Raw genomic sequence first — 27,624 nt, forward strand, 5'->3', positions numbered from 1 at the left:
GCTGCTTCCCTGCTAAGCAAGCCCTGCCACCAGCAGTGGGCACAGAGGAGTGGGCATGAGCATGGGTAGGGTGGGTGTGGGGCAGGGGGCACTCCCACCCACAGGGGCACACTACAAGAAGAAGGGAACATATTTGTCCACCTACGCCCGCCTCTTCCCTGCTGGAAACTGTGCCCCCAAGAGGCTGGGCCCTGAGCCCTGCCCTGGGATCCCTGTTTCTGAATCTCAGGAAGCAGAGAGGCTGGGGCTGCTGCCTGAGGGGAAGCTCAGGACCAGGCCACGCATGATGGAGATGGCTGGTTGTGGAGGCAGCAGAGGCTTATGTGCTACCAGGGGCCATGTTTAAGGATCCAGGGCACTAACCTAGCCCCACCCCAAGGCTGGGGGTCAGGCAGGCTAGCGAAGGTAAGCCAGGCTGACGTTTGCTTTCCAGCCAGAGGAGCAGAATTGAATGGCCTTATGCTGTTATAAGCTGCTAGGGGCAGGAGAAGGGATGTCTGTAGTGAAATTTCTAAGGACCAAAGTAGAACCGCCCCCTCCTGTCTTCCAGCAGCATACACCAAGGAAAGGGACCCTGGGGGCCAGAATCCCTGATGCTGGAGTCTGTGCAGGGTCATCTGCACCCTTGTTCTTGCCATTCATTCTTGGTGGAATGCCCCACCCCACCCTGGACTCAGTTCGAGTGCCTGCTCCTGGAGGTGCCTCTGCACCCGCACCCCGGCTGGGCTGGGGTCCTCCTCTGTGCTGCTTCTGCCTCCTCTCATCTTACTGAGTCCTGGGGCTGCTTCCCTTGCCTCTTCCCCTACTGACCTCAGGAGGACCCTGGAGCACAGCATCCCTGTACCCCAGAGCCCCACATGGTATCCTGTGCACCATAGGATGCCCAATTACTGTTGAAAGGATAAAAGAGTGAACTCAGGCATCTACCTGAAACAGAGTCTAAAGGTTAAAAAGAGAAATACTAATTTTTCACAGCATGGTAATAAGAGGTTACTTCCTTTGAATTCTACATTCCAAATAACCTACAGTATGTCCCAAGAGCCTTCTTTCCTCCTTCTAGATATTTCCTTGCTACTGTGCCCTATTTTTCTTTTTCTACTTACTTTTTTTCCTTTGCCCTTTTTCCTAACCAATTCTTGCTTACCTTTCTCACATGTATCTAATCATACTGAATTTTAAAATGTCTTAGAGTATTCTGTTTGTTGAATACAAGTGAATGTTAAATTTTCAAAAGCTAGATAAGTTTAATGTCTTAAAAAAAAAAACACCTAAATTCACTAGCATTTTCCATCCATGAGATCATCAGGTGATCTGTGTTTTTAAGGCTTGGTGACTACAAGGTAAAACAACAACAACAGCAACAACAACAACAACAACAGAAAATATCTTCTTCCTTGGTTCTCTGGAGGTCCTCCCCTGAAGGGAGTGAATTTCATGAGGCCTCTTATAGACCCTGTGCATCTTTAGGAAAAAGCCCATGAACCTGCCCTAGCCAAGGCACTGATCTCTGCTGAATCTCACTTTCCACATCCATAGAATGGTAGCAATTCCACTTAGCAGCTCTCAATGGAGTCAGCTGACCCTTCTGAAACCTAAGACAGACCCCACTTTTTTTTTTTTTTGAGACAGAGTCTCACTCTGTCACCCAGGCTGGAGTGCAGTGGAGTGATCTAGGCTCATTGCAACTTCTGCCTCCCGGGTTCAAGCAGTTCTCCTGCCTCAGCCTCCCAACTAGGTCAGACTATAAGCATGTGCTACCATGCCCAGCTAATGTTTGTATTTTTAGTAGAGATGGGGTTTCACCATGTTGGCCAGGCTGGTCTCAAACTCCTGACCTCAAGTGATCCACCTGCCTTGGCCTTCCAAAGTGCTGGGATTACAGGCGTGAGCCACTGTTCCTGGCCAGATCCCACTTTTTAATTTCCATTCTTCTATTACCCGTTTTGGTAACTGAGTATATATTTATGTAATGAATGTTTACTGAATTCCAGAGCCAGGTGCTGAGATTCAGGGATGAATATGATATGGATGGCACAAGATCCCAATCAGACAAGACAGATGGACTAGAACACAGGCAGGTGGAAGGCAGGGTAGTGGGTTTACCAGCAGGACTGGCTGGGCAGCACTGAATGGGGGAGGGAGTAGGTGGTCAACCTCACCAAGGCTGGGGGTCTTTGACTCATGTTTTCCTTATTGTAGAACGTGTTCCCCAATGAGAATTTAGAAAAATACAGACATGACTGCATTCTGAAGGATGGATGGAGTTTCCTTCCACCTAGTTTGTTTGCAACCGTGCCTTTGCCTACAGCTCCCTTTCCCACCAGGCCTCAGTGTTTCTGCTTCCTGAGCCTCTGGGCAGCCTGTGGCTCCCCTCCATTTCATTGGCATTTGCCAGGGGAAGTCTTTGGAGAATCCTGGTGGCAGCCACATCCTGTGAACCTAGTAGTGTCTGTGGTCTTCATCCACTGCCATTTACAGAACTGAAGTGTGAAGGAAGCACTGCTCTCCATCTGGCATCTGAAGGGAAGGAGCAAGACCCAGAGATGAAGGGGGAACTGCCAAGCTTCTTCATGACACCAGGACTGCTACAGAGGGAGCTGGGGTGGCAGGGCCTCCACCCGAGTCACCAAGAGCCTGGCACCGTGGAAGCTGTCCCCATACCCTCACCCCTTATGGAAAACCCGAAGGCCCTGGCCCTGCCCTAGGCACTAAGGCTGCTGTGAGGGTCCCTGGAGAAACTCGGCTGAAGCAGTCACAGGGAGGGAGGCAGGATTACACAGGGGGTGGGCCTTCAGCAGGCCTGCTCTCTGAGGCAAGCGCCACCCCTGCGGATGCCATCCCCAAAATGAAGGGCAGCATTGGGGACAAATGTAAATCACACACCCAGACGTTCTATGATTTTCTTTTTGCCCCTTACCAATAAAACTCCTCTTGTGGAGTAGTTTGAGGGTATGATGAGGTGAGAAGGAAGCCACCAGCTAGAGATGAAGAAGAAAAATGAAAAATGCCCCTCTTCGCAACGCGCGCACACACACACGCATGCACACACGCATGCACACACACAATTATACACAGCGTCCTAGGCAACCACGCCCAGCGCGGCCCACTGAAGAGCCCCTTCCTGGAACCCCCACGGAGCTGGGGTGCAGGGGAAGCCTTGGAGAGACATAGCTCCTGGGGACCCTACGGCCACTCAGGTTTCTGAGCCTGAGCCACGGTGGGGCAGCTGCTTTGTGCGTGGCCTCCAAAGTCAGGACCTGGTCTGTCCTTTGTGGTAGCGTCGCGTTCCAAGCCGGGTCACCGCAAGACGGATCCCGCCAGGCCTCTCCAGCGATGTTCTGCCTCCTTCCCGCATCTGAGCCTCTGCACATCCCGCAGGCAGCAAGGCAGAGAGCCCCCGACGCGCGGGGCGAGTGACGGGGGTCACCCAGCAGAGCTCGCGGAAATGGGAGGCGCCTTCTGGGCGCGCCCTATGGGGCTGCTCGGGGAGGGGGCCGCCAGGAGGGCGCAGTGTCTCGGAACGCGAGGACCGCGGGGCCAGCTGGCGTTGCCAGGCGCGCCGCTGTGGCCGTTGCCGGGTGACCCGCCGCTGTTTACCGTGGAGCGGAGCGGAGCGCCGGGCTCGCTGTACTCGCGCACCCACCATGGCCTCCCGCAGCGCGGGCACCCTACTGACCGAGTTCAATGCCGCCTACGTGCCCCCTGGCCTCATGCCCGGGTAAGGCCGCGGGCGCGCCTCCTGCCCTTCCCCTTCTGCTAGCTCCCTCCTCGGTGGTCGAAACTCAGCCCCCTGCCCCAGGACTATGGGGTTGAAGGAACCCCGAGGAGCCAATTTTCCACCCCGACGGGGGGCTGGGCCTTCCCGGAGGTTTGTTGTTTCAGAGTAGGAAGTGGCCGGGCACGGGCGGGGGCCTCTCCAGACTCCCCTTCCCAGGAAGGCGCTCCCTGGCAAGTGGGGCGCAGCCAGCAGGGGATAAGGGACCTCGCGTGGACGCGGCCGGGGAAGAGGGAGGAGATGGAGCCACGTGGGGTTTAGTGCTTGGAGACGCCCCAGGCGGGCAGCCTGCGGCGCTTAGAGAAAAAGCAGGCCCCTCCGCCCCGCTCACAGCGCCAGCACCCAGCATTCGGGCAAGGTCAGTACTTGTTGGTTGAGGGAGGGAAGGATACCGGGTGGGTGCCCGCTCGAAGAGCCTGGCAAGGCCGGAAGAGCCCCAGTTAATGGGTCATGTATGCAGTACCCGCCTGACTTTGCGGTCAGTCCTTTCACTTATCTCCCTTTATCCTCCCAGAAGTTTTTCTTGGAAAGCTTCCTGGCCACTTGCCCTGAGCGCTGGCTTGCTGTTTAGCACTTTCAAATGCTAGGTTACACCTACCTTTCTTTTCTCTGGATATTTTCAGACTCCAAACATCTAACATGCAAGTCTGGCTGTTCCCTCCTGTTCTTTGGCTCTTTCTCCTACAGTGTCTGATGTTTCTACTCCGGACCGCCTCTCCCAGGGTGTAAGGCTGTCTTTATCCCTCCTACCAATCAGCATGGGTGCTGAGAACAGGCACTGGATTCTGAGAGGCAACTTGTACAGTATCAGCAAATCTGTATAGAATGAATGAATGATCCTAAGAACCCTCGTCTGAAAAAAAGAGTGAACGAATGAATGAAATGAATGTCTTGAGGGTTCTGCAGGCAGGGTCTCCAAATGTGTGAAAAAGCCCGCATGCTCTCTCCTGCAAATGGAACAGATGGCAACATGAAGAAAAGTGTATTTGGTATGAAGCTGAGATTGTTTTGAAGCAGAATAAGCTAGACACGGAGGTGCTGTGACATTCAAATCATTTCTGGAGGCTGCATGAGAAAGTAGCAACCAGGGGCTGTGCTGTAGTTTTAACCTAGCCCATTCGTGGATGCGACCTCTCTCCGAGCCTTGGAGAGAGCTCAAAAGCTACCTGGGTTCCCATCAGACAAAGCTGACTTACCAGGTCATGGTAGCTTCCTGAAGCCAAGCCAGGTGACTTAGGACTTGCATGTATCCTTTATTTAAGGCATTCATGCGGGTCAGTGCTTGGGACATGCCAGATGTTATGTTAGGAGGCTGGGAAGACAAAGACAAACAAGTGAGGGGCTACCCTAGTGTGGTGTAAACACATAAGGTTTAGTTCAAATCCGTTTTTGCAGCCTTGGGTGGTGGTGCTGACACCACATTCTCTGTGTTTATCATGAGATCTGACTTTATACATTGACTTTTTTTCTTAAGCCTCCCACAGTCTCCAGTTGAAAACTTTTCTATTGTCTGACTCCTGGACATTTCCCATCTGAGGGGCAAGGCCTGGTGCTCCTGCAAACCCTGCCCTGCAGTTCCCCAACTCTGTTTGGAAGGAGTGGGAGCTGCAGGTTTCAGAAGCAGTCCCCAGGGTGCTTTCCTATGCCTGCCACTTCTCAGCAGTTCCCTTGAGCGCCCTGCCCTGTGATTGATTTAGAAATGGTGATGAGAGGATCATGAATGAGGCTTCAAGCCTGGACTGGGCTAGTTTGAGCAGCTGAGCCTGTATCTGCTGCTTTCTCATCTGGATCTTTCTGGAAGGAATGTGTTCCCCTTAAAGATTCCCATCAGCGAGAAATGAATTGAGTCGTTTTGTGTTTCCAAATGCCACCTTGTTGGCAATTCTGTTAACTTAATGAAAGAACCCAAGATTCGTGACCACACTTGGATAATTCTTATTTTTGTGTGTCTGTTCAAATACTGATAATCACAGGATTTTAAAGCGCAGCCAGTCTCTTCTGACACTCAAATCACCCCCCTCTTACCTGCTTTATTCATAGAGGCAGAGAATATTCATGCTGGTGTGGACCTCAGAGATCATGTAGCCTTGTCACCTCCTGTACCAGATGTGGTCACTGAGGTCTGGGGGGACTTGCCTGAGCCCCACGCTGGTGATGGAAGTGCTGGGCTGGAGCCAGGTCCCTAATGCCGGGCAATAACACCGTGATCTCCTAAGTCTGAGCTCCAACTATGTGCCAGGCACTGTGCTGGGCCCTTGACAACATTTTCTTCTTCTTCTTCTCCTTCTTTTCTCCTTCTTCTTCTTTTTTTTTAATGGAGTCTTGCTCTGTTGCTCAGGCTGGAGCGCAATGGCACAATCTCAGCTCACAGCAACCTCTGCCTCCTGGGTTCAAGTAATTCTCCCTGCCTCAGCCTCCTGAGTAGCTGGGATTACAGGCACGCACCACCACGCCTGGCTAATTTTTGTATCTTTAGTACAGACGGGGTTTTGCCATGTTGGCCAGGCTGGTCTCGAACTCCTGACCTCAGATGATCAACCCACCTTGGCCTCCCAAAGTGCTGGGATTACAGGCATGAGCCACTGCGCCTGGCCTTTCTTCTTTTTTAAAATCATCACAATAACCCAGATGAGGAAGGAGCAGCTTGCCCAAAGTCATTCGGCAAGTTGCCGAGCCTCAGCTTTGTGACTTCAACACCCCAACTCACCCAGTATCTCCCCAACCCTCATGTGGAGTTTCACACTGCCTCCCTCATTTAGCAGGGAGGGAATGGGGTTGACAGTAAGAGATGGACTCTGGAGCCAGCCTGCCAGGTACGAATCCTGGCTCCATGACTTCCTTACCCTGGGCAGGTTATTTATCCCCCCTGCCTCACCTACCTTATCTGTTCAATGGGGATGATCACGGTGTGCAGGTTAAAGAGGTTTCAGTTAGTTCAGATGCCTAAAGCCTGGCACTTGATCCTTGTTAGCTGTTATCACTAGTTAGATCCCTACTGTGTTCAAGATCTGGTTCTAGGAACCACAGGGAACATGAGATAATAACAAAGCTGGTCTTCAGCCTTGCCAGCCAGGGTGCTCCATTTGGTCCCGTGCTGTTCCTGGGGACACAGCTCCTAGGCACCTTGCCACAGGCAGTGCCTGCCTACGCCTGGCCTGGGTGCTATTCCTGCAGTGGGCAGGAGCTCTTGGGTCAGCGTCCCTGAGATTTGAAGGGGTTTGAAGGGATGAGATTGGCCTCAGTGAGGATCCAAGCTTCCTGCTTGCAGGTCGGATCCGGGTGGCATCCACTCCTCATTCTCTGTTTCCGGCCACGCCTCACCCGGCTCTCAGTGCAGACACTTGGCCTGCGCCGTGCATTCATTCATGCCCAGACTGCCACTGCGCCCCATGCCCACAGCTCCTGCCCAGCGGCTCTCACCAAGAGTGAAGGCAAGAGGATTTGCCTCCCAGCCCCTCTCTCTGTCTGCCTGGGGTGGCAGTTGTGCCCACATCTGTCACTGAGCTGGACCTCGGAGACTTTAGGGGCCTCTAGTCCTAAAATCAGTGCGTTCCACTCCATTGTCAGGAGAGTGGTCCCACAAAGGTGACTGTGTCCCCATCCCCAGAATCCCTGTACAGCAAACACACACACAGTGGTGTGCTGGCAAATGTTTAACAACCAGTTCTCTGGAGCAAAAATGCTTTGATTTGTAACATTCATCCGTATCTGTGGTATAAATACTCTCACCAAAGCTGATTTCAAACTATCAACATAGTGTCCTTAATTGCAGAGTTGGGGAGGGATGGATGCACAGCTGTGCACCATTATATATATATGTATATAATATTTCCACCCCACAGGTACAGTGGACATGACAACCTCAAACACAGACGATAGTAACGTGGCAAAATAATTAGGAAGTGAGGAGTTTTGACTATCTCCTTTGGTTTTAGTGTGTTTTTCTTTCCTTTGAGACAGTCTTACTCTGTCGCCCAGGCTTGAGTGCAGTGGCACGATCACAGCTCACTATAGCCTTAACCTCCTGGGCTCAAGTGATCCTCCCACCTCAGCCTCCTGAGTAGCTGGGACCACAGGTGTGCACCACCATATCTGGCTAATTTTTGCATTTTTTATAGAGACAGGCCTGCCCAGACTGGTCTCGAACTCTTGGGCTCAAGCCATTTGCCTGTCTCAGCCTCCCAAAGTGCTGGGATTATAGAAGCCACCATGCCTGGCCTAATATAACATATTTAATTGTAATTGAATATAATTTGATATTTAATACTGGCTTGTTTAATAACAGACTTAACAAATTCCTGAAAATTTAGAAGTTGATTCCCTTGAAGCCAGTAGGCACGGCCTGTAGCCCACTACTGCCTGCCCCTGTGATATGGTTTGGCTGTGTCCCCACCCAATTCTCATCTTGAATTGTAGTTTCCATAATCCCCACATGTCACAGGAGGGACCAGGTGGAGATAATTGAATCATGGGGCAGTTCCCCCATCATGTTCTCATGAGAGTTAGTTCTCACGAGATCAGATGGTTTTATAAGGGGCTCCCCATTTGTTGGGCACCCATTTCTCTCTCCTGCTGCCATGAGAACAAGGACATGTTTGCTTCCCTTTCTGCCATGACTGTAAGTTTCCTGAGACTTCCCCAGCCCTGCAGAACTGTTAGTCAATTAAACCTCTTTCCTTTATAAATTACCTAGTTTAGGGCAGTTCTTCATAGCAGCGTGGGAACAGAGTAATACACTCTGCCAGCTTCCTGGGGCCTGGGGCCTTACCCTTCAGGGAGAGAGGTCAGGCCAGGCTTGGGAAGGGAGGGTTCCAAAGCATTTGCATTTCCAAAGCCCCTTCCACTTCAACCCAGGCCCTGGTACCCGAGGTGCAGCCCTCCAAACAGGCCAGTGCATCTTGGGGTATGAAACAAAGGCCATCTGCCCAGGAGGAGGTAGGGGACCCCTTGTGCCCATTCGTTAGTATTAGAATCTCCCGGGGAGCTTTAACTACGACCTGTGCTCAGGCCCCATCTAGAGATTCTGATGTCATTGGTTGGGCTGGGCTAGGGCTGCAGGAGTTTTTAATCCTCCCAGACAATTCTAAGATATAACCAAGGACAGGAACGCTTGTCTGAGAATTTCTATGGCCCCTTGCAGTGCAGACCACTGTTGAGAAACTGGCAGGTGTGGTCCTGTTTTCAAGCATTCGAAAGAAGGGCCCTCCTCGTGTGAAGCCTTCCACCTGTGCCACTCTCCTTGGCAGACCCCCGCCCCCAGGCTGAGAGGTCTGACTGAAGGCACAGCAGGCGCTACTTTTGTTGTTCGGTTCCCATCTTCAGCTGAGGGAACAGATCATTGTCCCAGATTCAAGCCCAAAATACAGAAGCAGAAAGTAAATTCTACAGTCCCTCAATTCTTCTCCCTCTTGGCCCTGTCCCCACAGGGAGCTTCCCTCTCTATCCCCCCAGGAGGCAGCCTGGTCTCAGAGGGCCTCACACACTTAGGGAGCCTCTGGCCACTCACCTGCCTTTCTCTGCTGAAGTATCTTCTCTTCTGGAGGATTCATAAGCCACGTCATTCCCCACCCCTTTCCCAGGACTTCTGCCCCAAGGCCAGCCCCTATTTCTTCCCTGGAATTCACCTCTGAGCTGTTCAAGGACATTTCATAGGTAACTGGTGCCTCTCAACCTTGAGGAACTGTGGAGCCCCCTAAGAACAGGTGATCAGGGGCTCCTGCAGACTTGGGCTTTGCAACAGGGATCCTCCTTCTCTCCAGAAGAAAGATCAACCCTTTAAAATGTGCCACCATTTGTCAATTCTATTCAACAGATATTCACAGAACATCCACTGGGTGCAGGGAATGCCAAGCATGCCAGTATGAGTACAACAGAACCCTCCCTCCCCAGAGAGCCTATAATTCATATAGAAAGAATATTCCAGTGGCTCAGATTATTGTGATATGAAAGAATGTGAACTGAGGCCAGGTGCTGTGGCTCACACCTGTAATCCCAGCACTTTGGGAGGCTGGGGCAGGTAGATTACCTGAGGTCAGAAGTTCAAGACCAGTCTGGCCAATATGGCGAAACCCCGATTCTACTAAAAATACAAAAATTAGCCGGGCGTGGTGGCAGGCACCTGTAATCCCAGCTACTCGGGAGGCTGAGGCAGGAGAATCACTTGAACCTGGGAGATGGAGGTTGCAGTGAGGATCGTGCCACTGCACTCCAACCTGGGTGACAGAGTGAGACTCAGTCTCAAAAAAAAAAAAAAAAAGAAAAGAAAAAGAAAAAGAAAAACAATATGAACTGAGACATACGAGAGGTGCAAAGGGCAAAGACAGTTCCACGGAGCGGGCAGGCAGGGTCTGTGGGCTGGGTCATGGAGGCTCCATGGGAAAGAGGGCATTCAAGATGGACCCCAAAGGATGGGTAAGATCACAATGTGGGAAGCGGGGAGAGCAGAGCCTTCTGGATGGAGGATGTGGCTTGAGAAAAAAAAAATGGTGTGGAGGTGCCAGAAGGATGTTCTTTCAAAGCAGCAAATGGCCTTTTCAGCTGGAGTGGGAAAGCTGTGATATGACAGTGGATGAATTCTCACAGAGGCCCTGGCACGGAGGGACTGACACCTGGCCCCGCTTGTGCTTGGTGTCACAGGCAATGGGGAGCCCTTGAAGGGTTTTGCCCTGGGGAGGAATCTGATCAGAACTGTCCTCAGTAGGCGGCGTTATGGAGGAGAGGATGCATTGTGGAATGCGGACATGCTGAATAGTCGCTGGTTAATCAGTTAATAAGGCTGATCATGGGATCCCTGATGGCTCATGGTAATTAGTTTTAATGTTGGCTGTGGGGCCAAGCGGTGCTATTAAGAGGCAGGGAAGGGACTGCTCCTTTTCACACAGTAACCCACAGTGGGCCTTAGAATCCACATGTGACCATTGCCCAGGGGTCTGGCTTGGCACAGTCTCCTGGCTTATGTGGCATACAGATGGATGGAGGGACAGGGTGGTGGATGGGGGCAGATGAAGGGGTTGAAGGGGAGGTGTGGTGGCACCAGCCAACACAGCAAATGCTGCCACTCAATGCCCTCTTATAAAACTTGCCATTCCTCTCTATTCTTCCCTACCTTGGCTGCCACAGATCAATACAAACAGGACTGCAGAAGGCTCCGCCATGGAGCTCAGGGCACGCTCAAAGCAACGCAAATGCAGGTGCATATAAGGGACACAGACCTAGCTTGCCAAGCTGTGCCCACTGAGTGCTAAAGAATGTGAACCTGCACATGTGTGCAAGTGTGTGCGTGCACACACACCTGCCTGAGCAGCAAGCCCTGAACAGAATCCAGGCAGAACTCAGGAGGATTGCGGAGGAGAGGGCTTCTATTCTATTGGGATGCAAATATCGTGGCATTCAGAGAAGGTGGAGAAGCAGGGAGCAGAGGAGGAGTATGGCAGAGAGCTTGGGGGCGAAGAGAAGAATCACGAGAACACATCATTTTTCTATGGCTCCTTTCTTCGGAGGAGCCCAACGCCCCTGTGGGCGGGATGCTTCATGCCAACATGTGCTCTGCTGATCACAGCCACGCTCCTGTTAAATCAGGATTCCAGGGCATGGTGCCCCCAGAGTTTCTGGAATTCTGCCTCCTCCAGTGAACATTTGTTGAGCACTTGGAATGTGCCAGGTGCCGAGGATAAAGGAGAACACGGATTAGCAGAAGAGACAAGTTCATTCGGGTCTGAGTGTGGACTTAAGGATGACAGTCCTCTCAGCGAGGCAGGTGCTAGGTACAGGGTGTGCAGTCAGGGGAGGTAGCAGAGGGCACTGGATCCTTAGGAGTGGGTGGCAGATCCCCAGATGGGCAAGAAGGAAAATGCATCCCAGGAGAGGAACTCCGTGCAAAGGACCAGAGGCCTGAAGAGCACGTGGGGCCCCAGAGACTGGGAATAACGCTGCTGGGGCCCAAGGCACCTACAGGGCAGTGATGGGCGAGAGGAAGGATGGCTCTGGTGCTGTGTGGACAGCAGGCTGGAGGGGGCGATGCTCAGTTGAGACCAGGGAGGAGATTGGAGATTGTCCAAGCAAGCAATGAGGGAGGCTCACAGCAGTAGGATGGAAAAGGGCCACAGGCCAGTGGCTGAGGAGGGGCCTAAGCAGGACTTAGGGAGAGGTCGGATGTGGAGGGTGATGGAGAAGGGAGGACGCAGGGCCATCAAGTCCCAGTTCCTGGCTTAAGTGGAGGTTGGAGGGGGCAGGGATATACTGGAGGAAGAGCAGTTTCAGTGGCGCTGAGTCTGTGGTGTGGTGGCCCAGCCTTGTGTGGGCAGCCAGGCATGTGGATCCATTGCCAGCATGGTAGAGGCTGGAGGCCCAGATCTGGCTGTCATTGACATACGGGACATGTTGGAAGTCTCACATAGATGAGATCTCCCAGAAGGAATGGGTCCCTGAAAAGAGAAGAGGACCCTGGGGCAACACCATCGCCTGGGGAAGGAGCCAGACTCAGGGGCTCCCCCTGCCCTGGGACTTTCCTCAAAGCCTCACCCCAGTGGACACTCGTCATGGAGCTCCTCCAGTACCCACCCTGGGAATGGCCTTCCCTCCTTGTGGTTGATAGCACTAGAACCTTGACCATGGTCCCACTTGGGTTGGAGCTGGTTGTACCCAGGCCAGCTCAGCATGGCGCCTGACACATGCACCCCATGACTCAGTAAACACTGAGTGAGGACTGGGCTCGGGGAAGGCAGGCTGAGCACCATGGGTCTTTGTGTTTCCAGCACTTAGTGTGGTGCCAGCACACAGCAGGTTCCTGATAAATTAATGTTTCATGCCATCTGACTCTGTTTTTAAAAAATGATGTGTGTACAAAGAAAAAAGCCACAAGTCACCCCAAATCCAAACACCCTGAATTATCCAGGGTCAACATTTGGTGCATTTTATTCAGTTTCTCTTTATGTGTATATTCAGACAAGAACGGGCGCGCTCTGGGTGGTATGGCCGTAGACCTTATGTGTATATTCAGATAAAGGACTAGATGGAGGAGTGAATGGGTGGATGGATGGATGGATATAGAGACAGAAAAAAGCAACTTTATAAAAATATAATCATACCATATTTGCTATTTTAAAATGAAAAGCATGAAATTGAATCTTAATAGAACTTAACTGAAGAGAAAGAAACTGAAGTAAAATGGAAGAATAAGTAGATTTGAGATAAGTGTTAATTCATCATAAGAGATATTAGTACAAAAAGATTCCTCTATAGGAGAGAGAGAGAGGATAAAAACCACCAAAGGACTAAAGCCATTATGTTGTACTTTTTTCTAACGATGTGTTTCAATTTTAGATGCCATGGGTTGATTCTGATTTAAAGAGATTCTTAGTAAGTGCGCCCCCATCTCCCCTCCACCCACCCCCCAATTTTGGTTGCTTAAATTAGTTTTACTTTGACAGGTTTTATAACATTTACATTCCATTCTGTAACTAGCATTCACCTAGTTGCTATTCCTGGTTCTGCACTTAAATAGATTTGAAGCTCACCACCACTCATTCTAACAGACGCTCTACATTACTGAGTTGGTTTTTTTTTTTTCTTTTGAATCATCTCTTGATTGGCAGGATTTTGTCACTGAACATGACTTTCAAGAAGAGCTTGTGGGTGCTTTAGTTGCTGAGCCCTTTCATGCTGGGACAGGGTGGCTTTGTTCCCCTGTGACCGCCTGGCTGGTGTGGTATTCTTGGGTTATGCTCTTTTCCCTGCAGAATGCTGTGGGTTATCTTCCTTTGCCTTTCATTCTATCGCTTCATCTTTTTGCTGGGGTTGGCAGCACCTGGTGACCAGTATCTCTTCCATTCCCTACATTCTGAACCACTTAAGAAGGTGAAAGAGGAATGTGGCTGTTAGAGAATGCGGTGAACACAGCCTCAGAATGAGACAGGCACTGGGGCCGGCCTCCTCCCCACGGGCAGAGCCTGTTCATCTAAAACCTAAGGCTTGGAGGGGTGGAGCGGGCTTCCTTGCTTCTGAGGAGGACAAGGAGGGAGGGGAGAGGTGGGCCACAGGCTGCCTGATGGTTCCACTGTGGGAGGAACCTCCCCTCCATGTGGGAGGAGCCCTCAGGATAGAGGAGGCAGCATCTCCCCATCGCTTGTCTTTGACATCTTAATTTATTGAATCTATATCTTGATTAAGCTTCATCTACAGCACGAAGTGCTCTCAGGAACTTGCTTACATGTCTCAGGTTAGGTTTTTTTCCCAAACAAGTTTCTTCATCAGTGCGAATGTTGCAGTGGGATGGTGTGAGCCAAGGACAATGGATTTGGCAACAGCAGGATCTGATATGACCTTAATTTAGGCGTAGAGGTTCACGTTTCAATGGTGGGTCTGAAGGCAGACTGAAGGAGGTCAAGGAAAGGGTGAGAGTTGAGAAATCAGGCAGAAGATGCAGCGTATTCCTTAGCGAGCTCCAGAAGGAGGGAGGGAATCTGCAATCCCGCCTTCCTCTTGGCCATCTATAACGTCTCCTCTCTTGGCTGCTTCCCCTCTGCCTATAAACGGGCACCAGCCTTTACTGTGGAAATGTACAATCTAGGAACCACGGCTCATGCCCACTTACAGGCAGAGGGGAAGAGGCCGAGAGGGAGGAGGATATTAAAGATGACGGAAGAAGGGCAGAGGCTGAGAGAGACAAGGAGAGATGGACGGGACAATGAGGCCTTGGGTGAAGCCAGAGCAGGAGCTCCAGATCCAGGAGTGGCGCCCAGGCCGGGAGGAAGACTCTGTCTCCTGAAGTGGCCAAGGTGACCACACAGCCTCACAGGAGAGACAGCAAAGCACCCACCAATTCCTCCATCTTCCCGGTTCCAGAGGAGACCTAGCCTCCGTGGGGAACTCAGGAGGCCGAGGAGGAAGGGCACTGAGGTGGTGGAGAAGAGTCAGAACCGCCAGGGTCACGGTGTCAAGGGCGGCACCTCTGTGGCATCCAGGGATGTGAGTAGTGAGGCTGAAGGGGGTGCCTGTGCAGCTGGGGTGGAGCCTCTGCCCTCTGCAGCCTCATTGCAGCTCTGGCCCAGCCAATGCCAGATGCTGTGAGACCCCAGGAAGGCACAGCTGTTGAGGGTGGTGGGACCAGGAGCCAGGGAAGGACTCACTTTGTGTGAGCCTCCCTACAGTGAGCAGGCCTGTCAGCAGTCACTCGGCTTCACTTCCTTGCCTTTTTCCTGAAGACAAAAAGAAGGAAACCATGCATTGCTATCTAATTCCAGGCAGCGCCCGTTCTGTTGGTGAGGAGACCGAGGCCCAAGGCACAGGGAAAGACCCCAGAAGAGGTGAGAGTAGGGGACGGAGTTACATCTAGACGGCTGTGATGACTCTGCAGGACTGGGGTGTGTAAGGGAGCTGATGGGGCTGGAGAGCTGGGCCAGGGTCAGATCACAGATGGCCTTGAATGCCACACCAAGGATCTGACTCTGGACTAAAGTTCAGTCTGGTGGAGAAGGGATTGCAGGGGCACGGGTCTGGTGCAGTTAGAACAGTGAGGTGGTTATGACCACAGGCCAGGTACAAGGGCACACGGCTGGGCTCAGGTGGTGCAGATGGAGCTACAGGACTTGGTGACTGACTAGATGTGGGTGAGGTGGATGCCTCAGTTTCTGACTTGGATGGCTAGGGGGAACTTTTCACAGAGATGGGACCAGACTGTCGGGGAAGGTGGGGGCGGGAGATCAAGCCTGGGAGACATCCAAGGGATATGTCTGGTGTGCAATTGTACATAGCAGCCTAAGGCTTGGAGAGAACTCCCAGGCGGGAGCTGTGGACTGGGTTCATCTGCACACAGGAGGTGGCTACGGCCATGGCATGGCTGCCATCACCCAAGACAGACCCCGGAGGTTCACCAGTGCTTAATAGGCGGGCAGAGGAGAAGGCTCATGAAGGTGTTGTCAGAGATGTTGGCAAAAGCAACAGAAAGGAGCAAAGGTGTCATCCAAACCAAGAGCAGCGTTTCAGGAAGGGAGAGGTGGACGATGCCCTGTGCTACTGGAAAGCCCAGCAGGACAGAGCGTGTCCACCGACCTGCAGCAGCAAGAGCACAGGCGGCCTTGGGAAGAGCGATTTCAAGGGCCTCATGGAGCAGAAATCAGAACCCGGAGAGTGAGGCATGCAGGGGGGCATAGGGCCGTGCTGCTCGGCAAGCTTCCGCATTGGCCGCGAGTCTGGCGCCTGTACTCTCTGGGTGTTGTTGACTCTCCCTTGCTTTGTTAAAACCAGTCTTTAGCTCTTGGAGCAAGTCTCATTTAACCAAGGATCTCTAGAGTGCCTGTGTCACCAAGGCCTCCGCTCGCCCATCTCCTGTCTCTCTCATGGAACCTCGTTGGTCACAGAGGGTGGAAGACTCCTTGTAGGCTCTCAGAGCTCCAGAACCTTGGTCAGGTCTCCAGGCTGCCTGAGTAGCATGTTGGGAGGCTGCTGTGCTGGGAGCAAGGCTGCGGCATCCTGAACCTGGGCCTTGCTACACCACATCTCCCACCCGTCGCCTTTCACTGACCGGGCCCCCACCCGCTTCTCATACTCCCCCTACTCTTTCATGAGATAACTGCAGAATGTGGGAGCCAGAGGAGGCCTTGGCATCTTCAGGCCAACACCTGAGTAAATGCAGGCCCCTGGAGGGACGGTGATTTGCCTACAGCGTTGACTGGGGGGTATCTGGTGTTCTGGCCCCTGTGTAAGCCCCTGGTCTGGAGAGAGGAGCATCTAGGCAAAGACCTCTGTGGGGAGGGAGAGGCCCAGAGCCCCTTGGACTTGGCCATCCCCAAAGACCTGAGCAGGTCAGTGCATCTTGGGAAGCCTCTTAGGGCCAAAGATGGCCACCGGGCTCCCCTGACTCTGCCTTTCGTCTTTTTTTCTTAATTGTTAATTATGTCTTTATATAGAGACAGAGTCTCACTGTGTTGCCCAGGCTGGTCTCAGAACTCCTGGGCTCAAATGTTCTTCCCGCCTCAGCTTTCCAACATGCTGGGATTACAGGCATGAGCCACGGCACCCTCCACTTTTAAGGGCCTCTCTTGGAACAGGCCTGGGGCCCTTCATTGATCTGTGGCTCCATCACCCCCACCGTGATCGGCAGGTACCAGGGCCACGTCCCCACTGTGGCCTCCTCCTTCGGCGCTCCCTACGGCACCACCACCCTCAAGTACTTCCAGGACCACCGCAACGCAGCCATGGAGAAGAGCCACACTCCCTTCGGCCAAGGCAGCCACTTCCCCACCATCTTCTCCACCAACCCCAACCTCCTGCTGATGGAGCACGTGAGCACCCGGGACCGCTGGCTGCACAAGCCCAGCTACACTCGCTTCAACCTGGACAGCCACCGCTCCACAGAGCTCACGAATTTCTACCAGGTAAGCTGTGTGGGGCTGCCCTGTGGCCTCCCCTCCTGCCCACCTGCCCCCACCACGGGAAGGGAGTGATGGCCAGGGGCCGGGGGAGACCTCGCACCTGCCACAGTGTCTTGATTTCCTTTCTCAGAGCCCCTGAGCCAGCAGGGAGCATGGTGGGCTTGGCTAAAGGGAGTAAGGAGGCTTAGGACTTTGCCCCTCTCATCTCTCCCCACCTCCCGGGGCTTCAGGACCTCCAGCTCCTGCTCACCCCCACTGCCAGTGGAGCTAGGGGTCTCTAGGGACCTGTCTCTAGGCTCCTGCCCTTACCTTCTGCCCCCCGGAGTCTCTTGGATCTGTGGAATGCCATCTATTTTGTAGGTGAGTAAAAGGTCTAAGATCCACCCACCAGATGAATAACACATGAGCAAAGGCCCCACCAGAGCCCCCGGCCCCAGGTCCAGCCCCACGGCATTTATCCACCTGCGTCCTGGAGCCCGCCAACCCCTCCCTGCCCTGCAGCCCCCTGGGGGCATGCTCTGAGTCACTCTCAGCCCCAGGCTGGGCGAGACTGCCCTGCAGGGAGTGAGCTCGAGGAAGGCAACCCACCCACACCCCTGTTGTTCTTGTCCTGCTGTTCAGGCTGGTAAAGCCTCCCTGGATGTGGTTCAGACACATCCCCAGAGACCACAGGTGTACGGGCCTGAGCTGGCCCTTATGCCCTTGGCGGGGATAAGGGTTCATTCTCTCCCGTGTTCCCAAAACCTTACTCTCTCCATCACCTTCTCTGGCAAGCCTCTCCCTCTTGTCTGATTGCAAGGACAAGGTGTGTCCTGGCCTCAGGGCAGAGAACTTGTATGAGTAAGGCAGCTTCCTCGGGAGAGGGGGAGGTTGATGCCACCAGCCCCTGAGGCATGTGCGACCATCTCAGGGGGTTTGCCAAAGCCTCTCCCTCCATCTTGGCGCTCAGCAGAACATGCCCCGTACAGGGGGGAAGGAGAGCGGGGAGCAAACACAGGCCAGGCGGACATGGTGCCTGTGTGCACAGCAGGTGTGCGTAGGCCTGCGGGGCTGAGTTTTTGTACTCGGTCTGAGATGGTCCCTTGTCTCGTTTACTCTCTGTAGCAAAGTTGGTCTGGTGGGTGTCGTCATTCCCATTAGGCAGATGAGAAGTCGCGACTCAGTGAGGACACCCAGCTGGTTGGCAATTGAGTTGGGGCCCCAGCAACTCCGGGACTCCTCCGGGGGCATTAGGGGAGGTGGCCTCCAACCGTGCCCAGGTGCAGCGAGGCATGGACTGCAGGTGCCTGTGGTCAGTCCTGCGCACTAACAACCTGTCATCTCTTCCTTGATTGAACCATAGATGGTCCAGCAGCATCGGAAGTACTATCAAGACAAGACGGGCACGGTGCCTCGAGTCCCCTACTTTGCGCTGCCAGTGAGGGAGCCGGAACGGTACTCCCTCCCCACCGTCCTGTGAGTGCCTGCCCTCCCTTCATCTAGGCAGTCAACAAACGCACCCATGGGGCACCTGCTCTCGGCCAGGCATGCACAGCGCACAGACTGAGAAACGAGTTGAGGATCTTGCCCTAGAACGTGCAGTGCAGAGAGTGATGGTTACAGAGCAAGGGGGTCAGGGCATTGGCAGCCTCAGGGGGGATGCTGGTAGCCTGAATAGGCGAATCGGGAAGAGTGCTTTCCCGGCCAGATGCACTGGGAGTTTGGGAGAAGCTCCGTAAGCTTAGTGGGCCTGAATCTGCGGACTGATGCCCTGCCTGCAAAGGCAGCCTGGCAGCTACACTAGTCCTAACTTGGGCGCCGATGCAGAGAGCAGTAAGGAGCTGCTGCCCTCTGGTGGATACAGAGGGCACTACACCGAGCAGGAATCCTCCCCCGGCCCCGTTCACATTTGGAAAATGTTCTCCTAAGGACTTTCCGCCCATCTAACTAAATAGGAAAGTTCCTTGCCTCCTGCCCCTCTCTGCTTTTGTCTAGGACAGCTCCTTTCTCCAGGGAAGGCCCACTCTGGCCTGAAAGATGACTTGGGTACTGTGGTTTCCATGCTCTCTCCTTCCTGAAGCACAGGCAGGGAGATCATTGGCTCACATGAGGTGTCCTGGAGTGGGGTAGGGTGGTGGGTGGTGCCTGGCCTGGGAGGTCGGTGGATAGAGCTTGGGGTTTAGCTCCATGCCAACCACTCCCTGCTTGCCTCAGAGTCCTGAGATTCACCATCATCCTTACTGATAAAGCAGCATCTGTTTTCATAAGTTTAATGGTTTTTAAAGAAACAGTCTTCACTGCATCTAAAAGTTCCTTTTTGCAAGACAGACAGGATCATTTTTACAAAAAAGGGAACGTGAGGCTCGTTGATCGCCTGGGGAACTTGTGCTGCGTGGCCTGGATGGTTGGAGGCAGAGCTTGGAAAGGAAGCAGCATCTCCCATCACCACCTCTAGGACTCGGGGGCTCTCTCTAATCTTGGGATGGCTCTGAGCCAGTCTGTCCCTAGAGTACAGTGGGACTCTCCTGGGGACAGGTATCCTCTTGAGACGGCTCTGGACAGGATCTGCCCCCAATCCCCATCACTGTGGGGAGAGCGGGACATCTCAACTCTGTTCTTTCTTCAGGTTGCCTGGCCACTTGCACCGCTGCTGACAGTTTCACAACTAACGCAAAGGGCCAACCAGGTGGTTGGGAGAAGAGGGTCAGTGACAGGCCTGGGGCAAGCCCCTCCCTCCTGGAATCCCCTCCATCATCACCATCATCATTTCTTAGAACATATGTTGTGTGTTTACTCCTTGTCCAGAGCTTCACATGCATTACTGCATTTATTCCTCAAGTCAAAGCTAAGAGGGGGATACCACCACTGGACCATTCTTAAATATGCACACTTCTAGCAGGAGTTAGGACCAGGTCTGTCTGACATCCGTGTCCTCACTCTTAACCACTGTGCCATTATGTAAATACAGGTTATTCCCACCCCAAGTCCAGGGGGACTTATCAGATGTTAAACTGACGAGTAGCCAGCGGGTCAGCTTGAGTTGGAAAGTGGGCACGTGGGGCTGTGGGTGGGCACGCGTCACCCTCCTTCCCTGGCACACTGCATAACACCAGTCCCATCCTCACCCCTAGGCCTCCTCTGTGCCCAAAGAAGAAGTGGCACCTTTTAAGACTAGCCCCCGAGAACCTGAAGACCTACCAGACCTTCCCATCAGGGAAGAGGGTCTCTCCACAAGAGCGGAAAAAGAGAGACTGCTACTTTGAGTTCAGAGCATGAGACCAGGTGCCTGATGCCTGAGATCCCGGGTCGTGAACAACCTGGCTTGCTTGGAATAAAATCTTTAGCCATGACCATGCTACCCACCTCTCCTCTGGATCCCAGGGACACTCAGCCACAGCAGGAAATGCCCCCTGAAGGTCACACAGCATTGTGTCCTAAGGGCCTGCGGAAAGCTCTGCCCCAGGGAATCAAGCCAAGGAAAAGTGGTGTCCAGCTACCTGGCAGGTCCAGCTACCTTCTCTCCAAGGTGGGGCAAATGGAGTTGAAGAACGTAGGGTTCCCTAGAGACCTCTAGTCCCTAGAGACCTCTCACCTGGTTCCACTGGTATAAGCAAGGAAGTCCAATTATGCCAGTCTAAGAATGAAGGGGAAATGACCCCAGAATAATTGCACTGGGTGTGATTGGAAAGGAATTTTAATCGGAGCCCTGACTTGGCATCGTTTGGTCCATACGATCACTTGTGAGGGAAGAGGTGTTATTATCCCCACTTTACTGATAAAGACATTGAGGCTCAGAGAAGGTGAGAAATTTGCCCAAGCTTACACAGTTGGGAAGTAACACGGCCAGAATTTGAATTCAGGTCTTTCTGACTCCCAAGCCCCAGTTTTTCCATGACACAGCCTGCTTGTGGTCCATGTGGAGACTGAGGGGCAGGGAAGACATAAACTTGGGGATCCTGAAGGAGCCTGTGAGGGGTGGAGCCTGGGAGAAGAGCTGTGTGCAGCAGGCACCTTCTGCATTCTGCCTAGGCTGGCTTGGATGGGTGGATGCAGCATCTACCCCTGAAGCTGTTTCTAGAAGACGATGGGAGGGAATGACCTAGGACCAGGTGACTCTTCCAGGAATCCCTATGTTTCGGGGCCCCAGGCCGGAAGTGGATGCTGGGCATGGGTGCTGAAGCTGCATGCCCGGGGTGGTCTTTGAGGGTCTGGAGGGTCTGCTCCCACAAGGCTGCTGCTTCCTACCTCCCAGGAGGCTCCTGCCTGCTGCAGCAGGGGCAAGACAGGGGTGAGAGCCCCTCAGTGACAGGATCTGGGATGGGGACCTCAGACCAAGGCGGGGACCTTCTCCAACATTCCAGCACCTCTTGGATTTGATCAAGGGCACTCCATTAAGAGACAAGGCCTTTATTGTCCTTGAATGGGTGAGTCAGGACCTAACTGCAAGGGGAACACAGCCAGGTTCAAGTACACCTGGGGCTGAAGCAGCCCCTCCTCTGTAGCCAGTGATTAGACACCTCCCCCAGGATAGTGTAAATAAGAAAAAACCAATGGGGGGCTGCTTCTGTGTCTCCAAGCCCCTGAGGAGCTGGACCCCAAAGGCTGTCTGTGGTGGCCAAATTCATTCCAGGGCTTGGCTGAATAGCAAAGCAAATAAACTCTGATTGCTGGTCCCACAATCAGGGCCAAGATGCCTTCTCCCTCAGAAGGCGAGTGGGGAGCCAGGCACCGGCTGGAATGGCTGCTACGTGCACATCTCTGTGCAGCTCTGCACTGCGAGGTGCTGGGAGTTGGGGGTTTTGATGAAGGGAGGGAAGGACATGTATCTTGCTAGGGACCTTCATCCCACTTGGCTTGGCCGCCTGCTATGACATGGGTTGAGATTTGAACTATTCCCCCAAAAAGATTGCCACCCCAGCCTGCTTGATGTTGCTGGCACACTGAAGCCCTGGAATGGGCAGTTCTTAATAAAAAGTACCATGTATGATCCTGCATTTAAAAGGCGATGATCTGATGGGCTAAGGAAAAGGTTTTTCTTTTCTTTTATCTAATAAACAATATTCTAGAGGTGAGGGTGGGCCCAGTACAAAGTCATACTTCAAACCAGCTCCCTCCAGTGCTGGACGGGGTTCGATTCCAGTGGTCTCCCTCGAGGCTGCCACGTCAGGTATTGCCGCTACATCAGCATCCCCAGAAGTGAATCCGAAAGGAGCTGAAAGAAAGAACCCCGGGAGCCACGTGAGCCTGCAGGTCCAAGGGGCCCTCTGACTCCTGGATTCACAGTAGTCCTGGAGGCTCCCTCCCTGGCCTGCATCTTGTGTCCCTTTCTCTGGGCGACAGCCACTTTGCAGACATCCCAAAGCAACCCCAAACCTTCTTTAAGCTTCTTTCAGCATCACCACAAGGCAAAAGCAGGGCACCAGAAGGAACCTTGTGGTGCTCGAATCGGTGGAAAGAAATGGAAGAGATTCAAAGAGAAACTCCGAGCGGTCAGGGTGCCAGCTTCAATTATGTGCTGGGCTGTGACAGAACAAGAGGAGTTAGCTTTGGCTGGGGCGGCCCCAAGTGTGCATCCTTTTAGAGAGGGGCCACCCAGGCCACAGGCCCTAGCAGGCCTGTTGGAATGGGGAGCCCTCCTCATCTAGGCAGTCAGAAGAGGGGAGGACCCCTGACCATGGCCACTCGGATTCTGTCTCTGGGGATTTGTAGTCAGAGCTAAGAGGTGTTACTTAGGAGTCACTGAAGGTCACTCAAGACCAAGGAGGTATAAACTTGACCACTGCGGGGAGGCCATGCATGGTCTTGTGTCTGACAAAGTGGAGACAGCTGGTGCACAGCACAGAGTGAGCGTGGAAGGGTGATGGGAGACAGAGACATTGGCACAGAGGGACCCAGCAGCCCCCGGCTCCTGCCCTGGCGCTGGCTGAGGTCTAGCTCTTTATTCTGTTTCCTTTAGTCTGGAAAAGCACCTTGAGTGGGCACACTTGAAATCAGTGCACCTCTGAGACCAGGGGCAGAGTCGGACCCAGGAGCAGGAGACACCAGCTCCACCCGCTGGTCCTCCATGGCACGCCCTGCCTCCAGGGGGCATGCATCTCCTGAAAGCGGCAGCACCCCAAAAAGACTTCAACGTGGCCGGGGAGATCTGGAGATGGCCAACCTTCTCAAGGACGTTTGGGCCTCAGAAGACCCTTTGGGCCCCTCCTGCTCTAAGAAATAGAATTGGGTGCTTCTCTCATTGTTTCTTTTCTTCTATGAGCTCCACCACCAGCATCTTCAGATCCCCCCTGTAAACCCCCAACTCCCAGTTGGCCGCTGGAGGCATTGAGGTTGTCAGGAGCCCAGTGGGCCTCGGGAGAAGCACAGAGGTGTGTTGGCTGGCCCAGGGAATGCTCTGAGGTTGGAGCTGTGACGTCATTCTCAAAGCCTGGGATCCAACCCTCTCCTCTGCTTTTTAATACCCCAGAGTTACCTAATTTCTCAGAAGCTCCGGTTTTGCTGATTCTGAAAGAATCTGCAAAGTATTCTGGAAACTCATAGCCTTCTTGGGAAGACTGAGATGTCTCATGGAGTGAGGAGAGACTGGGGGGCCCTTCCTGCCCCACCCCACTCTTCTGGACAGCCTCACCCCCTCCAGAATGCCTTACTTCATGAAATCTGGAGACTTGGCCATTGCATGTTCAAACTCTGAGAAGGACAGCATGTTGTCATTGTCCAGATCCGATTCACTCAGGACCTGGCGAGGGAGAACAGAAGATGGCTGAGTGGAACCCAGTGTCAGGCAGTGAGGTGGGGCACGGGGTGGAGGGGGAAAGCCACATGCCAGGGGCTCTCAGACAAGGCTTAACACTTGTCTCCCGGGTCCCCTGACCCCAGTGACCCCACAGAGATTAGGTTATGTGCACCAACGCTTGGGACCCTACTGGTTGCCTCTCACTCCTGGGGCCTCCAGCACCAGCCTGGCAGCGAGAGAACAAGAGTGTCCCCCACCTGCCCCACCAACCAGTACACACAGGGCCCCCTCTGCACTGCAGGGGGCCCAGGCAGGCAGGGAGGCGGTGGTGACTCCCTCAGCAGTGCTCATGGTTTTCTATTCCTTCTAGTCCCCACCGAGACTGGAAATGCTGGACACTTGTCATGTTCTGAAACCAGAGATCCATGCCCTGACTTGAGTTTGCGGGGCCATCCTCGTGTTTGTCACTCCAGGACACCTGGGCACTGTGTTGTGCTGGGACAGAGTGGGGAGGGGATGTTGAGATGGGTCCCTCTGAGGCTGAGCTGCTGTTGGCCCACCACTGGCAGTCCCTGTCATGTAGGGAGGCCCCTCGAGTGGGTGGGTCGGGCTCAGTGTTCTGGGGACCCCGGACAGGACTTGGAGGAAGGACAGAAAGTCGAGGGGCAGTTGCCTCCAGCTGTGTGCCCATTCCTCAGGGCACCCTGAGCTGCCTGTCCCCTTGGCAGCCCCCAGGGAATGTGTGCACCAAAGGCCAATGTGTCATCTGCCTCAGGCTGGCCCTGGGACTCCTCCGAAGAGGGTGGCCTGACATCCGGGGGCTTTGGGTGACAACGTGGCCCCTATCCCGGGCCCCAGCCACCAGCTCCCAGCCCCCAGCACACACGTGGTTCGTGAGGTCCATCAGCAGGTCCTCAGACATGTCATCACTGTTCAGCAGTCGCAGGATGATCCTCTGCAGATCCTCTTCATCAATGAAGCCATTCTCATTAAAATCTGCAAAGACGAGGCCAGGCCTGCATTAGAGGGAGCTGGGGGCTGAACAGGAAGAGGACTTGAGGAGTCCTGGGGGACACAGCACCAGCCAGGACCCTACAGATGCCCATTAGCCTCTGGGAGGCCCCCCAGAGCCCAGCTCTCCCAGGCGGGTCACGTGTGTGCTAAATAACCTGTCAGAAATACCAATGGTAGTAAGTATTGATCGTGTGTGTACTACACGCTCAGACCTCTCCTGAGAGCTTTAAGTCATTGAATCTTCACAATCAACCTTTTATTAGTCTTTTACCAAAAAGAAACTGAGGCACAGAGGGTTATATGGTTGTCTGCAGCGCCAGGAAGTAGAAGGGGAGATTCAAACCCAGCCAGGCTGACCTCCGAGCCCCACATCCACCCCTGTGCTTTGCAACTCTCCATCTCACAATTCAGAAGCCAGAGTGTCTTTTGGTGGCTGGGAGCCAGGCAGTGTGGAGCAGAGGGCAGCCTGGATCTGGAGTTGGAAGGCCTGGGTGCCAGTCCCTGCTCCTGTCCCGATGCAGTAGCTGCGTGATCTGGGCACGTGCCCTCACCTCTGCAGTGAAGGGGGGAACAGTGGTCTTTGTAGCCTGTCCACAGTGGGGCTGGCCATACTGACCCTGGCTGTGCCCTCAAAGGGTTAAGGGGACAAGAGGCAATATTCCCTCCAACCCCGTGCATCCTTCTTCCTGAAATGGAGTCCAGAATTGGGCAAGAATGGGCACCATTTCTTCATCCCAGGCAAGCCACAGCTGTCAGAAAAAAGGTAACATGACAGGGAGCCTGCAGACCATGGCAGGTTCCAAACATTTCACATCCCCCTCTAAAATAGCCCAGGATGCTGCCGTGGCCCTGGTATGCACAGAGGGTTCCGGCCGCGGGGAGCCCTGGGGACTCTGGGGTGCGTGGCAGTGGGGTGGCAACAGGACTTCCCAGACTTCTGGGGGCCGCACTGACTCCCATGTGTGCCGGCTGCTAGTTCCTCAACTGCAGCCACAGCCCAGGGCCCCTGCCTTCCAGGACAGCGCTTGGAAGTGCCCACCCACCATCCCGCCAGTCGGGGAGTGCTGCCCTGAGCCTGGCCAGGCCTTGGGTCCTCCTTTTAGGGCCATAAAATATGGTCATTACATAAACCTCCTGAGTACTGAACAGCCAGGGTCCACCTGACCCTATTTCCCACAGAGCCACCTTGAGGGGTGTCCTTTATCCCTCGGGGCTGCCTAAATAGGTCTTCTCAACAGGCCTTGGAAGAGCATGACCTGGAGGGATGGTGGGTGGAGGAGGTGCCAGGCCATCAGCGGACAGAGACCGAGGCACCCTGGGGAGCCGGGGACAGCGGCAGAGATGGAGCCACCCTGGGATGCCAGGCAGGGACAGCAGCAGAGGAGCCACCCTGGGGTGCTTGGCAGGAGTGACTGGCATGGTGTGAGGGGAGCAGAGGCTGCGGGGAGGGCCTGGGTGGAGAAGCATCAGGGGTTAAGTCTGGAAGGCAGGCCGAGTTGTGAAGGCCTTGAACGGCAGGTGAGGCGATGTCCGGCATTCTCAGCACCGCTCCCCTAGAGCTCCCAGCACAATCACCCGAGTCCCTCACTGGATGGGCCGGGTGGTAAACACAGCTGCCTGAGTGAATTATAATAATCGCCACCACAACAAGCACAGATGTTTTTGCTGTGGTCAGGCAGTGGTCTAAGCGCTTTGCAGTTCACTGCATTTAATCCTTCAGAGATTATGAAACTGAGGCATGCAGAGATTAAATAACCCTACTTACCTCCTTAATCTCATTTCAGCTCATTGCAACCTTTAAATATCACCTATAGGCTAATGAATGCCAAATGTATGTCTCCACCCTGGGTTTCTCCCCAAACTCCAGGCTCACATATGCACCTGCCTTCCTGCTCCTACCCAATAGTCCCTCATATGCTACATGTCCAAGCCCAGGCTCCTCATGCTCCCCTCCCCAGCCCTTACCCCTAGACCTGCTGCACTCACAGCTGTCCCCTCCCTAGGAAGTGGGACTCTTCGGGACTCTTCCAGCCACTCAGGCCAACATGGAGTCACCCTTACCTCTCTCCCTTGCACCCCACAGGCGATGGGCTGGCAAATCCTCCCAGCTCCCCCCACTTCCTATGCACTACCCCACCCTAGCCCGGCCACCATTGCCTCTCTCCAGCTCACCCTGGCAGTCTCTTGCTGAGCTTCCCTCCTCTCTCTCTGCCCCCGAAGTCTATTCCCAACACAGCAGCCCGGGTGATCTGTTGATCGTTATTCCTTCCTCATTGCCCTCTTCTTGCAGCCCCGTCTCACCCAGAGCAGAGCCCAAGTCCTGATCCCCAAGTCAGCCCGTCCTCACTCTGCCTCCTTGCTCAGTCAAGCCAGGCACGCTCCTGCCTCAGGGCCTTTGCATGGAGGCTCGCCCTCCTCGGGACACTCTCACCCAGAGATCCTCTAGGTCTTTATTCAAGTGTCAGCTCCTCCTAGGGCATTACCCAGCCCCTGTGTAAACGTGCACTTCCTGTGTCTTCCCAGCTTTGTCCTTCTCCCAGCACAGAATACTCCCCAACACACTATGTGTTATTAGCTCGTTTATTTCCCTCCACTCGAATATAAATTCCACAAGGGCAGACATCTTTGTCTTTTTGCTCACTGCTGTATCCCTAGTTCCCAGAACAATGCCTGGGACAGAGTAGACGCTCAATGACTGTTGTTGAATAAATAATGAATGAACTACCCAGGGTAACCATTGGTAAGTGATGGAG

The 27,624-nt window shown here is 53.7% G+C and overlaps 2 protein-coding genes across 3 annotated transcripts in view; one reads left to right on the forward strand and one right to left on the reverse strand.

Moving 5' to 3' along the window:
- Window positions 1–3,572: 3,572 nt before the first annotated feature.
- Window positions 3,573–20,474, forward strand: CIMIP2C (ciliary microtubule inner protein 2C). Its single transcript, XM_032172168.2, has 4 exons — window positions 3,573–3,718; window positions 16,875–17,148; window positions 18,488–18,600; window positions 20,256–20,474. The coding sequence occupies exons 1-4, from the start codon at window positions 3,645–3,647 to the stop codon at window positions 20,398–20,400; spliced, it is 606 nt and encodes a 201-aa protein (XP_032028059.1). The 5' UTR covers window positions 3,573–3,644; the 3' UTR covers window positions 20,401–20,474.
- Window positions 14,037–27,624, reverse strand: part of CIB4 (calcium and integrin binding family member 4) — a 69,006-nt gene continuing 55,418 nt past the window's right edge. Inside the window, exons 5-9 of one of the 2 annotated variants that reach the window (XR_009209506.1) lie at window positions 24,744–24,853; window positions 23,772–23,860; window positions 22,222–22,336; window positions 14,902–14,970; window positions 14,037–14,145 (exon numbers count right to left, since the gene is read on the reverse strand). Coding sequence is in view for 1 of the 2 variants with exons in the window: in XM_032172138.2 (XP_032028029.1) it covers window positions 22,306–22,336; window positions 23,772–23,860; window positions 24,744–24,853 (230 nt within the window). In the remaining variant the exon portion in view is untranslated. Of the gene's footprint in view, window positions 14,146–14,901; window positions 14,971–22,143; window positions 22,337–23,771; window positions 23,861–24,743; window positions 24,854–27,624 lie in introns of those variants that run through there. The other variant, XM_032172138.2, reaches the window with a different exon arrangement.

The sequence above is a fragment of the Hylobates moloch genome, unplaced genomic scaffold, assembly GCF_009828535.3.
Source record: "Hylobates moloch isolate HMO894 unplaced genomic scaffold, HMol_V3 SCAFFOLD_13, whole genome shotgun sequence".
NCBI lineage: Eukaryota > Metazoa > Chordata > Mammalia > Primates > Hylobatidae > Hylobates > Hylobates moloch.